Source organism: Larus michahellis, chromosome 4 (assembly GCF_964199755.1).
Source record: "Larus michahellis chromosome 4, bLarMic1.1, whole genome shotgun sequence".
NCBI classification, from domain to species: Eukaryota; Metazoa; Chordata; class Aves; order Charadriiformes; family Laridae; genus Larus; species Larus michahellis.
Genome location: NC_133899.1, coordinates 49,236,286 through 49,254,726, shown reverse-complemented (window position 1 = coordinate 49,254,726; position 18,441 = coordinate 49,236,286). Strand labels below are relative to the sequence as shown.

Genomic DNA, 18,441 nt, shown 5'->3' with positions numbered 1-18,441 from the left:
GTCTCGGTTCCCCACCCGTATAATGGAGATGATCCCTCGTCACGAAGGTCTTGAGAAGAGGAGGTAAAGTTTGCAAAGGTGCTACAGTGATTTGCCAGAGAAAAGTCCAAATGGGGAACAGTCCCCCCTGCATTTGGAGCAAGGGGTGCATAAACAAATATAGGACCACACAGGAGAAAAAGGTACTGAACTGCTGATCATTTTTAGCCTCCTCCCATCGGGTGAAAGGAGGCAAGAATCCTCTGGGGAAAAATAGTGGATATTTATTGTCAGTGAAGCTAGTCCCACAGTTATTTTTTATCCTCAGTCCTGAACTCGTCTGCCCTCAATTTATAGAATGTATTTCCAGGAATAGATTCAATATATATGTAATTTGGGGACGCAAATGCTGCCAGAATTGACTGTGCTGTGCAGCAGCAAGAGACACGGTTTCATCTGGCTCCTGCCTAACAGGTCCCGAGGAAATCGAGTCTCTGACAGCCACTGTCAAAGGGAAGACGAAAAGCAGCATCCATCGTGGCTGCGGGGAGCTGGGCACTCCTGGTCTTCTCCCTCTCTAGAAATGGGATTGTGTGTTTGCAGAGAGGAACGCCTCGGAGAACAGCACGCTCTTATAAAGCAGGCCCAAAGACTAAATAATCTAAAAACCTGCAAGCTGTTTGAACTATACTTTCGGGTCAATTTCACTTAAAGAAATGGGTACCTCTCAGGAAAACAAAACGGAGATTTCAGCCCACGCTGCCTGTAGAAGCATCCTGAGGACAAAGCTGCTGACCCCAGTTGTCTGTAACCATATCTGCCACCCCTGCGCGCCTCCGAATGATCAACAGCGTGTCAGCCGCAGTCCTGGGAGGTCGCTGGCGGCTGTGGTGACACGTGAGAGCACACCCACCAGCGCTGCCCCGTGCGAGCTGCCGTCGGGGTGAGGGGAGGTAAGGTAAACATGTCCACAGGCAGCCCCTGCCATGTCTCCCCATTCCTGGGGGGCCAGGGCAGTGCTGGCTCCATCCCTCCCTCCCTCCCTTGGCATCACACGCTTCGTCGGTGCCGAGCTGCCGTTTGGAAAGGCTGGTGTGCCGTCTAGACAAGGAGGGGATAAAGGGCTGCTTTTTTTTTGGTTTGTTTTCTAAATGTTTTCAAATGTCACATATGCTTTGTGTAGACAGAGTTTAATATCAGCGAGCTGGCTGTGGTTGCCCCTGAGGCGATTTGCTTGTAGATGAAGTTATAATTGCTGTAAGTGGGTTGGGTGCGAGTCTGTGAAATGACTTCAATATTGTCTGTGCTGTTGGTGTTGCTCGGTCCATAGCTCCAGTTGAAGGCAAAGCAGATTGCTGAGGCCATAAGCTTGTGAAACTGTCCTGGTTTGGACGATCCAGGACTAATTTCTCTTCTAATGCTTGGGAAAACTGCACTTTTAGAAGACTCTAGTGTCTGAATTTGTGAAAATATTTACTTTGTAGCCAGCTATGGTATGTGGGTTTCAAGGTGTCAGTGCTTTCGAGCCTTGTCAGGTGTGGGGATGAGGAGGTGCGTAGACCCGGGCACTTGACCCAGGCTGGCCAACGGGGTTATTTCATACTGTGAACACCACATTCAATATAAATTAGAAAGTTTGCTGAGGAGTTCTCTCTCTTCCTTGATGGCTGTAATCCAGAGAACTTCTTGCCCCAGTGCTGGACCCCTGAGCCCTTCCCTTCCTCCCGAAGCCGTAGCGCTCACAGTGTCGACATTTGCTGTCCACTGCTGGGAGTGCACAGCTTCCTGCTGATAGAATTGACTGAGTATAATCCTTGTATATTTTATATTGGTATTGGGATCAATATTGGTTCTTTAGTGTTATTAATGATAATTATCTAGTTCTATTCTATTTAATCTGCTTATATTTCAACCCTTGGGTTTCCTTGTTTTTTCCCCGAATTCCCTTTCCCGGATGGGGAAGGGTCATCAGGTGACAGAATAACTGTCTGAACAACAATAAATGGTTGTGGGTTTCGCAAACCATATCAAAAAACCAGTGCTCGCGTTACCCGGGCCGTTCCGTAGCCTCCCTTCGCGTTACCTGGGCCTTCCCTAGTCTGTGAATGAGGGTACGCACGGGGGGCAGGTGCAGTGCTGTGCAAATGAGTGTGTCGTGTGCGTGCCTGTGCTGACGAACCCCAAAATATGGAGCTGGAAGGACAAGCAATGGCGTGGTGCAGAGCACAGGGTGGTGTCCCCCATGTGGCAGAGGCCGCCTGTGGCCGCTGTGGGCGCCGTCTGCCTTGCACGGCACGGCTGAACGCCGGGTACCCGGCATGTGCCCGCTCAGCCCAGGCGGGTGTTTGCCAGCTTTCCAAAGGACGGGCTTGCTAACTAGCAAGGCTGAATGAAAACCTCTCCTCTCCAAAGTCATCCTCTGACTTGGCTTCCTGTGGGTGAAGCGCTTACGGATTTCCAGGTGCTGCAATAGCCAATATCTGCTTGCCGATGAAGCCGCCCTCTGAGGCTCGCTCCTACTGTGTGAGCCAGAGGGGCTTGAGCAGTTGGGATAAAACCTTCCCCTTTCCTTTGGTGACAGGAGTTTTAAGCGCCGGTAGCCATCAAGTGTCTCTTCAGCTGTCAGGCTCAGGCCAAACTGATCCCTGGTGGTTTTAATTGAAGCTTCATGGAAATGAGTCCCGTTAAAACAGTGAGGTGAGGGAGGCAAAAAGCAGCATAAACAGGAGGACATGAGAGAGAGAAGTCTTTGTTCCTGTGTCCCCAGAGCAGCCCAGCGTGGCCTGGGAACAGCTAGGAAAACAGCACCTCTCTGTCTTTGAACTTCCCTGACCTTTTACGTTATTTCAGTCTCATTCTCTGGAGTTCAAGGTACTGGCTGTGCTTCAGGAATTCGCAAGCATAAACACTCATCAGCGTGGCTGGCACTACGATGAGATGAAAAGGGAGTTGAGAAAGAATAAAACACATCCAAAAGCCAAACAAAAAGTGCGCAGGGTTTGTAAACAAAGCATGTAGAGCTTCCCCAGTGCTGCCCAGAATGCCCACTTCCTTCCGCCCTCCCGCCCCTCCCGGGCCCAAGGCTCTTTCAAAGCCACGCAGGGCTTCTCTCATAACTTTAATACAGCATATAAATGAAGGAGGTTTTTCACTTAAGCGAAGGCAACTAGTTAGTAGGAAATTCCAAAGTCCGCTGAGCAGCTGCTGGTTTTGCTGCAAGTGTAGTTTTTCCATAGCCTGACTGTAAATCTATTTTTTTTTAATCCCTTCCTGTTCCTCCCGTGTGCGGGGAGCCATGCCGTGCTGAGCTAGGCTGCACGCCGGTGGCACATCGCTGCCCACCCGTGTGCTAGGACTGCACTTTTTTAATGTTGTATCTGTCCTTGAGTTCTAACAAAAAAAACCTCTTCAGATTTGGTGCTACTGAAGTATGTGCCGTGTCATGAAAACTGTCAGCACCAAAGCAAGAAGCCTGACTTGGGGAAAATCTCCCATCCAAATTCTGCTCGTGTGTTTTCCCCTCTGCCTTTGGGATGAGGTTATTGCACTGAATGTGATGTAGCTGGATTTAAAGCTTCATGAAGGACTTCCAGGCCTAGACTGACTCCCAGGTTTTGGGACATAGCATCATAAAATCATTGAATCGTCTCAGTTGGAAGGGACCTTCAAGATCATTGAGTCCAACCATTAAATGTTGGCAGTGCTACCATTCTGTCACTGAACTATCTGGAACGTGCTCTATGGAGAAGCGTCAAAGTGCATGGGTGACCACGTCTGCGTGTTTTGTGCTGGATATTTTATGCAACGTCAGTCTCACTTGTCCTGGTGCAGCTGGACACTCAGTAGATCCTCTTTCTTTCTGCTGCTTCACCATCCGGTGCTTCCTGGTAGCAGGAGCCGAAGAACAGGCTGTTACCAAGCCAGACGTGGTTTCTGGACACATGCACTCCGCACACAGCATGCAGAAGTGCCTCCCAGCCTCCCCTGCAGAGGGGAGAGCTTGTTGGAGCACAGCCTTTGCCGACTCCCCGACAGAAGCGCAACGGCTGCTCCCTGGCTGGCACCTGCCACTCAGCCGGTCTGTCCCTGCAGAGGCTGGCCAGGAGCAGAGATAAGCATTCTTTGGGTTTTCTATCTTTTGCTTTTCCTCTGCCTTACATAAGCATCTGTAAGGTAATTAAATCCATGTTTCAGCCTCTCTCTTGAGTGGCAAGCAGACACATATGGAGTAACACGTGTGCTACGTACCACTAGCTGCAGCTCCTGTAGCAGCTGCTAAATCCAGCATGTGCCATTCCCTGCCGCTTGCACGCCGCCGGCACGCCGCTCCCCACCGCACATGGAGCCCCAGGGACCCTCTTGAGGCTGTGGGTACACGTGCAGAGCTGCGCCTCTCCCCTTCAGCTCCTCCTGCAACTGAGATCCCACGCTGCCGCCTCCACCGCCCTCAAAGCCTGTGCTGTCCCCACTTGCTTGGATGCTCAAGGTACGTTCTCCTCAAGTAGGCTCCACCAAGCCGCTGACTGCTTTTGCACCCAGCTGAGGAATGCCAGTCTGTTCCCTACCCCTCTCCCAGGCCGCCATCCTCCCTCCCCACCTCCCTCCTTCCCTCGCTGAGCTGTGTGCCTGCATGGCCGTGAGCCACAAATACAAGTTTGGTCTCACTAATTTTCTGACCCAGCAGCACAGGTAAGTTCACACTTTGGTGATGCTATATTTAAACTATGTTCTTCCTAAAGCTGGAATCACCTTGGTAGAGATTCACCTGTGTGAAGTCGTCTTGGTTCTCGACACTCCACCCTGAAACTGAGGTGATACTGTAGCACCTGAGAACAAGAGACTTTCTTCTGGTTTTGTCTTTTTTCAATCCTTTTAACATTGCTGACTTTCTTTATCCTTTCTCCTGCCCTGTTTGGGACCATGTGCCCTCAGGAGCGCTTTATACGCGTGAAGGCCGGGGATGGATTAACTGTTGTCATCTACTTTATTTAGCTGGCTGTGCCAACTGCAAAGCAGCTGGGTAGGTCCTGTCCTAATGTACTGAAGGAAATGGTGACTCAGGCCCATGTTCCAGGCCTGTGTGAGAACTACTGGGCAGGAAAATGGAAAAGGTTGAAGAAGGGACTGAAATCACGTGAATTGTGCTGGGTTTAGACTTGGAAAGTATGTGATTGATAGCGCTTGTGAACATGTTTCCATTGCAACCGGTTTCTAGCGTAGCGTGAGGTGACCTGAGATGGCACGTGCAAGAGGAAGCCACTAGGTAAAGAAGCATCTCCAGAAACGCCTGTCAGCGCTTTGCAAATGAAGGTGGTTGTCTCCCCCTCTGACAAGGTGAGTGCTCTTCCCCAGGCCAGTCATCAGGCCAGTGGTAGAGCTGCCAGAAGCTGGAGCTGCGCCCACAGCCAGCTGCTTCACCTGGGCTGGCGAGTCATGACGTGGGGAGAGGAAGCCTGCAGCGAAACATCTATGGGGTAGGGCACTGTCCCTGTGTGTCACCATTGTCTCAAGTGCCATGGCTGTATGACTGCCTCCAAGCAGTAATTATCTTCCTCATGTTTGGTTTGTCAGAGGTAAGCCACCGTGGTTCCCCGTCTGTGAGTATCAGTACAGACGTAAGCTGGGCATATAGCAAACACTGCAGGGTGTCATCTCTCCACACTCACACAGCCAGCGTTCAAATTTGGGATGCTAACCTTTTAAATTCACCATCTGACCAAAAGGTGACCAGTTCCCAGACTCACAGGATGCAATAAAAGCCTCAGGAGAAAGAAGTTACGTGATACCTCATTGTCTTGTCTTAGTGACTTGAAGACGCAGTGACAGGATGACAAGCAGCAAGCTGCCATCCTCGCCATTCCTGAAATGAAAAGGGGGTCCTTTTTTTTTTGGAAGTCCACTGCGAAGAACTCATGAGGAAGAAAATGGTAGTTTGGTGAAGCAGTGTGTCTGTGCTTAAAATACAGGTTGTTCACAAGCACTCACTGCTTGTTTCTTACCAGCGATGCGAAACATCAAGGGGGCCAACCCAGGCTGAAGAGGATGAGCACAGCAGGGGGCTCGCCATGTCAGGAGCTGGTGCGGGTTGCTTAGTGCACGCGTCCTGTCAGCGGTGCCTTTGAACATTTGAAAGGTGTGAAGATGTTTTTGTTTATTCTGGAGATACTTTGGTATCTAACCCCGGTCTTGTACTAGTAAGGGAGCGCTCCCCTGGCCGTAAATTGATTCTTTAACCCTTTGATTTTCCAGCTGGGGGATACAGCCTCCATGGGGAGATGCAGCTGCTCAGTTGGAAGCGAGAGCCTCCACAGGAACAGGGAAAGCATAGTTTCCCTAGTCTATTATCCCTGAAACATGCATCTGCCTTTAATTAGCGGTAAGTTCTGTTGTTTCAATTAGTTTTCACTCCATCACTCAAGTCCGGAGGCAGGTAATACTGGTAGTTACATAGAATATCATTAACCATCTCCCTTATGCAGCCAGCAGATCTGGCTGCAGCAGCAGCTTCTTGTCCTTCCACTATTACTTCTTGGAAACAGCAATGCCAGGTTACACTTGGAACAGAAATCCTTCAACCCACCGAAGGAGAATTAAATTTCTGTGCCTGCCCTCTACACCCAGGAGGGCTGGCTTCTAGCTATTGTCAGCACTAGCACTGCAGAATCAGTAAGAGCTGGAAGCTGAGACGAGAAAGCCACTGAATCCCCCTTTCTCAAAGGGAAAGAGGCAACAGGTGTCTTCCAGTAGATCCAGCAGAGGCAAGCTGCTCAGCAGTGAGGTGCTTTGGGTTTTTTGTTTGGTTGGTTTTTTTTTCTTTTATGAAAAACAAACCAAAAACCCCCATAGGCACTATAGCAGCATTGCCAGCTAAGGTTTTGTTTTTAAAAAAAATGACAATTAAAAAAACCATTAAAAAAGAAGGATCAGTTTTAACTGTAAGTCAGTAATGAAAAAGACCAACATCAAAGTACAGAAGACTAACTTTGTCGGTTTGTTTTATTACTGGGCACAGCACAGTACCACTTCATATACATACAAGCCACAGTAATACAAACAGTCCCTATCCTTTTTTATAATAAAAAAACCACATGGTATTTGGGAGGAGTCAAATGTCCCAGGGGTCAGCTCTCAAGAGCTACTTTGCTGCAGGTTGCAGTAGCAGCAGTTTTCTTACTAAATACTGTGGGTTTTCATGCTGTTAATATGTGAAGCTGAAGAGTCTGAGCTTGCAGCAGTGCCTCAGCTTAGCATGATCAAGGCAGGCTTTTCAGTAGCTCAAAAGCTTGCAAGTATGCTCAGTAATGGTCCTTTGCAATCAAACAAAAGCATACCAGACACACACCCCAGTATGGAACTAGAACCCTCACATGCTTCTACAGAAACCCACGTTTATCCTGAAGCACCAGAGGTTTATCCAGTACAGGGCCAGTTAAAATGCTACTGCATCCAGACAGCTTTCCTGCAGGCAGCACAGACTTCCCAGGCAGGCAGGACCATTTCTTACGGAGTCAGTTAAGTCTGTAGCAGCACAAGGTCAGTGAAGCTTGGAGAAAAGCTTCTGTCATTAAAGCAGGCTTAGCTCCTCAGAAAACTGATTTAAAACTAGAAGGCACAAATGCAAGGTTGAATGTGGGCTACATACCACTGTGGCACGTGAGCAGTTTAGATACCCCTCCTAAGGGGAATACAATGCATAATAAATACAGTATGACATTTTAGAAAATAAGTGCATTACTGTGATCCTTCACAACGTAAGGAAGTAGGATTCACAAGAGCCTACAGAGGCCAGTTCACTTAATATTGCACAGAATTCCTGAAATTTAGTGTCAGGTCATTGTGCTGGAGGTGGGACATCGCAGGGTGGGGGTGAGGAAGAGATCTTATTTGGCAGAACCTGCCCAAGTCTCCACCACCACACAAACAGCTTTTTGCCAATCTGAGGTAGAATTACACATATACTGCTTAAACCCAGTCAAGTCCTGCTCAACTAGTCTTAAAAAAAAAAAAAAAAAAAGAAAAGTGCACAGCATAGATGAGACTCTTTTTTCTCTCTAAAGTGAGTGCTTCAGGTTTGACTCCTGGAAGCAGGTCTTGCAGAGCAAAGTTCCAGTGAAGATCCCTGCTCCCCACCTGGAAAGCAATGATGGCTATCGTGGTGCTACAGGTAAGGAGCGTAACAGGTACTAACTGCAAGTCCTACAGCAAGCGTGTTTTACTCCACTTCCTCCCTCCCCTACTACTCGCCAATTCTCCCTTTATTCACTCAGTCCAGTATATTCTATCAGAGTTAAGATTGTCCCCATTGCTTTTTCCCTTATGTCCCTTCTACTGGGACCTTGGAAAAAGTTTTTCCACTTCAACCCTTAGACTTCTCAGGGACACTTGCCGTTTCTTCTAGAGACTCCTCTGTGTAGTAGAGGCATGGAAGGATGGAAATAAGAGCCTCTTCGATGGAGAAGAGATGTTTGTCCTCTGCTTGAGGACAAAAGTAGCGCATAAAGTCTGCCAATCTCAGCAAGTACTCAATGTTATGACCAGCACAACCACTTGAAACAATGATTTGAGCTGCAATGTCCTCTTCAGATGCTGGACCGAGGTAAGAGGGGTTCTGGGGTGTTGCAATGTAAACAAGAGCTAGGATGGGTTCCTCTGCATCTTTCTCCTGAGGGTGGAATTTCACCAACTTGGTGTCGTAGCCTCCCAGGACAGCTTCTCGCATGTTGAGATACTGGAGCGATGCAGCAATTTGTTCCCCACGGACTTCATAGGCTACACCCCACGTGCACGCCTAAAAGTGAAACAGCAAAGTGGTTATGGGATGCTGCAACTCCAGCGGATGATTTCAAACGTTTCAAAGCAAGGCAGGCTTGCTCTGGGGCCCCTGCACGACTGACAACAGGGCAGAGGGGGGTAACACCCCCACACGCACGACCCCAGGAGGGATGAAGGGCACTCGGCTGCTGACATCAGTTTCCAGCCGCTGATATGGGCATCACCACGCAGGCCACCGCCACCCCCCTCCACCTGCCCCGGTACTCACCCCGCAGTCCTCCAGCAGTGTCACCACCCGGCCGGGCTGTGAGGGAGAGAGAGAGAAAGGCAAGGCGACAGCCGTTAGAAGCCGAGCCCCCACCAACGGCCGCCCAACGGCCCACCCCCCGCCCAACGGCCGCCCCAACGGCCCTTACCATCCTCTCGCTGCCGCGGTGGAAGGTGTCTCCCTGCCAGAAGCGGCGGCTGTAGCCGCGGATGAAGCCCACCTTGCGCGACGTGAACTCGAAGCCCGGCCTCCACACCAGCGAGCCGTACCCAAAGATCCACACCGGCGGCGTCGGCTCGGCGCCCTCCGCCTCCCCCGGGGGCGAGGAGAGAAGGGGGGACGGGGACAGCGGCGGCGGCTCCGGCCGGCCGGGGCACTCCTCGGGGCGCTGCGGATCCCGCTTCATTGCGGCGGTGGTGACGGTAGCGACACTGGGGAGTGTGGCGGGGCGCCGGCCTTTAAAGGGCCGTCCGTCCCGCCCCTCAGCGGCGCGGAGGCGGGGCGGCTGGCGGCGGGTGATGCAAGGCGGGTGGGGTGTTTCGCCGCGCGTGGGGCAAAGCGGGGAGCGGGTTGCGTCAGGCAGGGGGAAGAGGGGGCGGCCGTGGCCCTCAGACCACGCGTGGGTGCGGCTGCCCGGGCTGAGGAGACCCTCCCTCGGGGGCAGGGCGGGAGGGCGCCGGTCGTGGGAGCTTGAGGCAGCGGCCGCTTCTGTCAGCGCTCCGGGCGGGGAAGGGCGGGGGGAAAGCGGCGGCGCCGGCTGCGAGATTCCCGCACGGTGATCTCGGAGGATCGCCCGCCGTCAGGCCCCGGCGGGCCTGGGGCGGGTGGAAGAGACGGCGGCGTGCCCAGAAGGTAGAAACTGAGGTGGCATGACCAGCCCCCCCCCCCCACCGGTCTCCCGGGCCTGGCTGCGTCCAAAAACGCGAGCTGCCGCGCTGGAAAACCCAGCGGTTTAATATTAAACTGGGTGAAGCGACAGCTCCTGCCGTCAAGAGGGCTGAGGCGTAAGGTGTATAGGTGAAACAGCAATAAAAGAGAAGAGAAAGCTCCGGGGAGACCTTATAGCACCTTCCAGTACCTGAAGGGGGCTACAAGAAAGCTGGGGACGGGCTGTTTGCAAGGGCATGTAGCGATAGGACAAGGGGCAATGGCTTTAACCTAGAGCAAGGTAGGTTTAGATTAGACATTGGGAAGAATTTCTTTACAATGAGGGTGGTGAGACACTGGAACAGGCTGCCCAGAGAGGTGGTGGAGACCCCACCCCTGGAGACGTTTAAAGGCAGGCTTGATGAGGCTCTGAGCAGCCTGATCTAGTTGAAGATGTGCCTGCTTACTGCAGGGAGGTTGGACTAGATGGCCTTTAAGGGTCCCTTCCAACCCAACACATTCTATGATTCTATGAAAAGCCACACAAATGCAAGGAAACAGTGCTGGATCTGGCCCGTCGGGTTTGTTTTCGCTTGTACTAAATCCAGGCTGGAGTGTGGGCTTGCAATAGGTAACATTTGTTGTGTAGATGGGCCCAAGAGCTGTCTGCGGGTGAGTTGGAGACCCATCTGTAAATCAGCTTTAAGCTGGTTCTGATGGCTAAAAAGCCCCTGCTAAAGTACGTGTGCTCAAATTACAGAGTTGTTCTTTTGGTAGTGGGGGGGAGGGGAAGAATAAGAAGCAAAACCATTGAGATATTTTTATAGAAGTGTTTCTCATGATTGTTCTTGTCCTCTGCATCTAATCACTCCGAACAGTGTATTTACAGTCTTTTCCTCAGTTTCCTGTTGGGTCCCGTCCAGCCAGCACCCACCTTTTTATTCCACTTAGCAGGGCGTTGGAGCTGCAGTGCACACAGACCCTGGTGGGTGCTCCCTGTACCTTGGCACATTCACCGCAGGTGACATCAGCAGCCTGCATGGCACTCACATCTGCCGTGCCGTGCCGTCCCTTACACAGCATGCCTTTTCCTCTTGCCCAGCGCAGAGACTGACTCTCTGACTTGTCACCTTGGATGACCCTTCACAAGGTCAGCCTTAACAGAGCCCAAAGCTCATTAATTTTCCTCTCCACTTGCACTTTTCCCCGTCACCTTCTCTGTCTTACTCAGGCTCAAAGGTATGGGGTCGGCTCTGCATCCTCCCCGCCCTTCATGCTGCACACTGGTGCTGTTACAGGGTTGCAGCCTTCCCCACCAGTCCCTTTCCACAGGCAGAATGTGAATCCATCCCGTTTCTACAGCTGCTGTCCTGGAGGCCTTAGTCACAGACAAGAACATGCTCTGGAAAGTGTTCTTAGCAGCTGCCTGTATCAAAACCTCTGCTTGTTAAAACAAGAAATAAATCTCTAGTCTTACATTCTCAATTTTGTGGATCCTGGCTCCTAAGATACAAGACTCCTGCCTTCGCCGTGCAGTTTGTCAATGCTAAAATAATGTGACCTTTCAATCGAATGAAACCGGTTTTGTCTGGGAATCAAACCAGTCGTCTCTGTCCTGTTGCGGCAAGTGTGTATTTTTCATATTTAGTTCTTCAGATTTTTCCCACTAAAATCAAGGAAATTTGAGCAAAACCCCAATACGTAGTTAATAAAAGCATTAAAACATTTGGCTGTAGCTCTATCATCTTTATCAAGCAAGGGCACAAACAGGGGGAGACAAATCAGTGTCTAAAAGATAAGCTGACAAAGCTCTTCCTAGGTTCTGGTCTTAGTGATACCAGTAAAAAAAATCTAGCCTCTTTCTTCAGCTGTCCCCAGGGTGTGAATTTTATCCATCTGAGATATGCGCTGGACTATGCATGTCTCACAAATGAAGCACTAGATATCTTATCTGCTATTACAAGCTAAGGAAAATTGGATAAAGAAATAAAGAATATGATACTAGGAAGTGACTGCGTGCTTGCTGGCAGGGGGGAGGAAAATTGCTCCATTCCATTGCAGAGCTGTCTCAATTGAATGTCCTACCTTGCCAGAGGACTCTGCCACATAGCGAGACCAGATTTGCAATGGAGAGCTGATGCCTAAAGCAAAAGCCTTAGGGGACCAGCTTCAGATCCTGCACCAGTTAAATGCTACGGATCTCTGCTCCCTTCAGTGCTTTCAGATCCAGGTCAATTAGGTATGAGGTTAGAAACTCCTTTTGAAGTCCAGTCCTGATTTTCTCATTTAAAGACATCAGGATATTGCTCCATCATTAGAAGCACAGCCTGGGGGAAGACGGTTATAGAACTTGTGGCATATACAGCAAGAGGTTAAGAATTTTTTATTTTTTTTGGCTTCAAGCTTTCATCAATCCATTTCTTGTTATTAACTGTACCTTCATTGTACTTTGGTTAAATAAATCAAAGGGCAAGAGGATCACCAGGGCTAAAGGGCTTGCAGACGGTATAGATGCGGCTGTGCAAGTAAAGCAGGTGGATACTAAGGAGAGGATTAGTCTGTTAGCGTTGCTGGAGCTTGCGTTCATAAGGCAAGGAGAACAGCCTGCCAAACTAAACCACAGGAATGCCCAAATAGGTGTGAGGGAGGATGTGGAGTGGCAATGGAGTTAACTGTTAAGGAACATGATGTAGATTCAGAAGTAGAACTAAAGGAAATGGAAAAAAACATGGGACTTCAACAGTTTAAAAGTGACTAAGGGGAAAAGGAATGGAAGATAATGGTCATACTCTGTTATAATTAAAAAAATGCTTAACAGCAGTAAGAATATTTTGGTCTCTAAACCTTCAGGAAGGAGAAGGCGGCAATCGTAGCTTTATTTGTTACATCCTGAAACTAGTTTTTCCGGGTTCCGGGAAGAGGAGGAGCTAGTTTCTCTTTAGTAGTATATGCTCTGCTTCCCCAGACCCAGCGTTCCCATTTTAGTGCTGGGTGACTAACCCATTGCCAGAGCTGCCTGTTTTTCAGGATAGTGGTGAGTCACCCCAGAGCCAGAGGAACCAACAACAGGGATGGCATGACACGTAGCAGTGGATTGAAACCGTCATTAGCTTCATCTTGTGTTTCAGTCTCTTATGTTGCTTCAATCTGCTGAGGGTGCACACTGGGTTTTACCAAAAGTTGTTCTATTCAGAAAATACTGACTGGGGACAGGAGGATTGCCAGTTCACTTCCAGGTACCACCACATCTTCCTCCAACAGCTCAGCACTGCTTTCCTCTCTCTATAGTGAGCAGATGGGAGAATCTAAAAAATAAAGCTGCCTCTTTTCCCGAAGGCTTCAGCAAAGATTACAGCTAGTGCAATTGGAGGTGAAGGTCACACAAAGCCACAGACATTTTAAAGCAATGTAAACCAGTATTATTCCTTGATCTTCATGATGCCATGTCCATGTGCATCACCAAGGGTCTTACTCACTTCTGTTGTTGAATCCAATTCTTACGGCATTTACAAATCTCCCCCAGACGTGCAGACTTACCATATAAATATGCAGTCATCCTTATTTCAAACATGGAAATAGACAAGTAGCATTGTCAAAGTTTGGGGATCAGGAATGATGTATGGAACAGTAGGCAGGGAATTGTTTGCTATGTCCAAAGGGAATGCACTTTCATTGTTAGATATTTTAACTTATGGGGTTAAACACAGTCCCGAGCGAATAGAAGAGAAAAATGGACAGTCTAGTACTTTAAGGAGAACAACCCTAAATCTAAGTACTGTAGCGACACCAGACTGAAAAACAAAAGTCTGCATATCTAGCACAACACGAAACTGTGCATACAAAGCACCATTCAGGTGGAAACCAAACAAGGCAGTGAAACAAGGCAGTCTCCACGTTTACGTGGCCTGCGTGTCAGCACCGATAATAGGATTAATAGTTTGAGGAGTCCTGCAGGACAGAACTTAAGCTGCTGCTGCCACACTCCATGTCCAGTCTGTGGACCCCTATGGCTGCTACAGCTCTGACTGTTGTCAGTTGTGTTGGTACTTTTCAATACTCATATCGCAAAGACTACTGAACACCCACAGATGGGAACAACAAACTTGATTTGAGCCATGACAAACTTGATTTGTATTTGAACTAGTTACGGAAAAAAAAAAAATCATAGACCTAAGAGCATTAATCCCCAGTGGTGGTTGACTGAGAAGTTCTCTGAAGAAAACCCAGCATTATCTTTTTGAGTCTTGTACACCAAAGTGATCTGCTGCGCTATACTTTTTGCTGACTTCCCCTCCTGTTCTCGCTTCAAGCTGGTGGGCAGTTTTGGCTCTGCTGGTAGGACCTGGCCTTGGGTGCTCTGGTCACTCTTCCCCTCTGTCACACTCCATGTTGCTGACTGATACTGAGGTCCCCCCAACACTGGTCTGTAAAAAATTTTTCCATAAAGCATCAGAACTCCAATGTCAGACTGGATTTTGTCTTGGTTAAAGGCAGACATAGTGAGTAGAGACTGAGGAGACAGCGTGGAGGGTTGTAGCAGGAGCTTAGGGAATTCTGTCTTTTTTTAAAAGCTGAGTGCAGACCTGCTGGAAACCCCTTTTGCTTGAGCCCACAGCATCCCAAGCCTAGGAGCTCCTCTGAGTGCTGGGCTGAGTCGTGAACTAGATTGACTCATCCTTTGGTGCGGTGTAACCCTCTGCTTCTCACTCCTCATGGCCTTACTCCGCTGCCTAGACACTACGCTGACACCTAGGAGGGCATTTTGAGGAGTTGTGTAGATGTCCACATTGGCAGCTTTAAGGTGAGACAGAGACGGAGGAGGCATGGTCTCACATGGCTTGGGCTGGGAACCTCAGCCTTGACTGTAAATGTCAGCACCTTATCTGGGCTGATTCAGTGTTGTCATTTAGTTTCACTTCAGAAGGTGATTTTATTTCACTTCCAGTGTAAAGAGAAGAAAAATGGGTTTGTAGCTAGAATTTTAACAACGTGGATTTGAGAAAAACCTGAAGGAACTGGTTGATCCAAGGAGGTAGAATGAAGAGTCCAAAGACAGAAATGTGGAAGACCCTCAGAATTTTAAGTCAAAGCTAGAGGGCCATCTACAATCTGCATCCTAAGCAGGGAAGGACAAGTGTTTAGGGAAGTAACCAGCTGATTTCAAAAAGGGTTTAAGAAATAATAGGGAGCTCATACAGGATGCAAAAGGAATAATGCAAAAGCGAAACCTCTGTTTTGGCACTTTGCTATGGAATGAAGCAAGAACTGCAGGAGTTAGGGGTAATTTACTTATTGCAAAGAGTTTAAAACTCAGTAAGAAGCTTTCTAGTGAAATAAAAAGAGGGCCGAGAAAGAAGCGAGAGAACAGGCAGTGATATGTAAACCATGTAAACCAATAAAAGACAGAACGGTGATTGCTGTGAGGCTTTAAAAAAATTACCACATCTGAAGCAAAAGCACAGTTCTAAGAACTCCTGGTGCTTGTGTCAAGGGAGGTGAAAGAACAGACACAAGCCAAGGGTTTATTAGCAAGGAATGTAAATATATCTAAGTTGGACAGGGACCACATGACTGGAAAATAGCAAGCAGTGCCTGTATTTGAGACATGAAAAATAAAATGCAATGTAACAAACTGAAGACTTGTTAGCCTGACCTCAATAACACATAAATCTTTCTATTATGTGCTTTGACAGAAAGAATAACTCAGGATGCAAATAGAGTTGAAATACACAACGGGCTTAGCAAAACACTTTGCTGCAGACTAATTTCACAGCTGTCTTCGATAATTGACTTTTGCAGAGAAGAGAATGTGCAGATGTAGTTTGTCTAGGCTTCAGCAAAGTATTTAATGTATGACAAATTATTAGGTGAGATGCAGACAGGGACTGTTAAAGGGGAGATGACCGCACTGGATAAGAGAGGAAAACTGGGGGACGCTGACTGGACTGGGTGCTGTTATTTTGAGACATGCCAGCGTGGTTCCAGGCTGTGTGAGGGGAACAGCTGCCAAATCAACACAAGGTAATGCTGTTGCGCATTGCCCTGCTGAAGCCACAACTGAAAGATTGTTTACAGTTCAAAAGAAAGTTGAAAGCATGGACAGAACAGGGCAGAGCTATTAGGCTGATGGAGGGGGTGAAGAGCCCTCCCTCCCAGAGGGTGCTGCACTTGCTTAGTCCGGACATATGTAAACAGGGAAATGGGACTGGTTTACATCATGGGGTTTATCCTGGTGACTGGGGGGAAGAGGAGGAGAATGGAACTGTTATTCAAACTGAACTGGCACGAAAGCATATGAGGGTTAACTGGACATGAGTGGCGTAGCCTGAAGATTGAAAAGAATATCCTAGCCTGCAGAACAGCAAGTTTTTAAAATTGCACCCCCTACTCCTGCAGATGAAGAGCCAATAACAAAAAGATAACTGCTTTATGTAGATTTGACTGCAACAGAGATTATGTGATGTCGTTATATCTTTTACCTACAGTGCCTTTCCATCCAATGCTCTTGTTAGAGGAGCAGAAAGTTTCCATTTCAGGAGCATCACAGGAAACAGCTGGAGTTTAGCCTCAGTCAGTTGGAGCCAAGCTGCAGAATTTCCACAGATTTATGGTGTTGGAAGGCTTCATCAGTTTGCAATGATAAGGTTTTGTCCTGACTTGCTTGCAGCTGTTCTTGCCCACATCGTCACAGTTTCTTCATAACAAGCATTGCTTCTCTGCAACCTAGCTGTTATGGATTCATTTTCTACTAAACCCAAGACACAGCTAGACAGAGAATGACCACAAAGCCCCGAGCAGGCATAAACTGAGAGTTCTTAAATATCTGATTGATGTAATAATGGCAAAGCAAAAGCTGCATAACAAACGCAAACCCTGAAGCACCATCTCATCCCCTGACTACTGAGAAACCACACTCAAGCTGACGTTATAGCATCATAGAATCATAGAATCATAGAATTGTTGAGGTTGGAAGGGACCTTTAAGATCATCGAGTCCAACCTTTAGCCTACCCTGACAAGAGCCACTTCTAAACCATGTCCCTCAGTGCCCCATCTACCCTTTTTTTAAACACCTCCAGAGATGGTGAATCCACCACCTCCCTGGGCAGCCTATTCCAATGTTTAATAACCCTTTCAGTGAAAAAATGTCTCCTAATATCTAATCTAAACCTCCCCTGACGTAACTTGAACCCGTTTCCCGTCGTCCTATCACTTGTCACCAGGGAGAAGAGGTCAGCCCCCATCTCTCTACAACCTCCTTTCAGGTAGTTGTAGAGGGTGATAAGGTCTCCCCTCAGCCTCCTCTTCTCCAGGCTAAACAACCCCAGCTCCCTCAGTCGTTCCTCATAAGGTTTGTCCTCCAGGCCCCTCACCAGCTTTGTAGCCCTTCTCTGGACACGCTCCAACACCTCAGTGTCCCTCCTGTAGCGAGGGGCCCAAAACTGAACGCAGTACTCGAGGTGGGGCCTCACCAGTGCCGAGTACAGGGGGACAATCACTTCCCTAGTCCGGCTCACCACACTATTCCTGATACAGGCTAGGATGCTGTTGGCCTTCTTGGCCACCTGGGCACACTGCTGGCTCATATTCAGCCGGCTGTCAACCAACACTCCCAAGTCCTTTTCTGTCGAGCTGCTTTCAAGCCATTCTGCCCCAATCCTGTAGCACTGCATGGTGTTGTTGTGACCCAAGTGCAGGACCCGGCACTTGGCCTTGTTGAACCTCATACCATTGGTCTCAGCCCATCGGTCCAGCCTGTCCAGATCCCTCTGCAGAGCCAACCTACCCTCAAGCAGATCAACACGCCCGCCCAGTTTAGTGTCATCTGCGAACTTACTGAGGGTGCATTCAATCCCTTCATCCAGATCATTGATAAAGATATTAAAGAGAACCGGCCCCAGCACCGAACCCTGGGGGACACCACTTGTGACCGGACACCAACTGGATTTAACTCCATTTACCACCACTCTCTGGGCACGGCCATCCAGCCAGTTTTTTACCCAGCGAAGAGTACACCTGTCCAGGCCATGAGCAGCCAGTTTCTCCAGGAGAATGCTGTGGGAAACAGTGTCAAAAGCTTTGCAAAAATCCAAGTAGATAACATCCACAGCTTTTCCCTCATCCACTAAGTGGGTCACCTTATCATAGAAGGATATTAGGTTTGATAGGCATGACCTGCCCTTCACAAACCCATGCTGACTGGGCCTGATCACCCTGTTCTCCTGTATGTGCCGTGTAATGGCACTAAGGAGGATCTGTTCCATGACCTTCCCAGGCACCGAGGTCAGACTGACTGGCCTGTAGTTCCCCGGATCCTCCTTCCGGCCCTTCTTGTGGATGGGAATCATCTAGAATTTTGAAGGGTGAAAGGAGGTTGAAATTCATGTTCTACTTGCCAGCAGAGAAGTGAGCTACAAGGTCTGTCACTATGCTTTAAGAAAGGACCAGAAGTAGTCGGCACGTGTTCTGAAGACAGGAAGCAGCAGGTTCCCAAATGGAGTAATGGCAGAAGAGGCTTCTCCTTGGGAACAAAGCCCGTAAACCACAGAGGTAAAG

At 48.8% G+C, this 18,441-nt stretch overlaps 1 protein-coding gene and 1 long non-coding RNA gene across 2 annotated transcripts; one reads left to right on the top strand and one right to left on the bottom strand.

Annotated features, from left to right (window-relative positions):
• Positions 1-2,939: 2,939 nt before the first annotated feature.
• On the top strand, positions 2,940-7,998 carry LOC141742394 (uncharacterized). Its single transcript, XR_012586688.1, has 2 exons — positions 2,940-6,112; positions 6,229-7,998. It is a non-coding gene; the product is annotated as an uncharacterized LOC141742394 (long non-coding RNA).
• Positions 6,948-9,814, bottom strand: CHAC1 (ChaC glutathione specific gamma-glutamylcyclotransferase 1). The gene is made up of 3 exons (XM_074584574.1): positions 9,168-9,814; positions 9,020-9,055; positions 6,948-8,767 (listed from the first exon to the last, which is right to left on the bottom strand). Exons 1-3 carry the CDS (start codon positions 9,423-9,425, stop codon positions 8,336-8,338), a joined length of 726 nt encoding a protein of 241 aa, XP_074440675.1. The 5' UTR covers positions 9,426-9,814; the 3' UTR covers positions 6,948-8,335.
• Between the last annotated feature and the right edge of the window lie 8,627 nt (positions 9,815-18,441).

Bases quoted from the DNA above. Each gene is read 5' to 3' on its own strand.
- CHAC1 (XM_074584574.1), bottom strand. From the start codon at position 9,425: ATGAAGCGGGATCCGCAGCGCCCCGAGGAGTGCCCCGGCCGGCCGGAG. The intron at 9,056-9,167 runs GTAAGGGCCGTT...TCTCCCTCACAG, and splicing joins ACCGCGGCAGCGAGAGGATG to CCCGGCCGGGTGGTGACACT. The intron at 8,768-9,019 runs GTGAGTACCGGG...TTTCACTTTTAG, and splicing joins CACTGCTGGAGGACTGCGGG to GCGTGCACGTGGGGTGTAGC.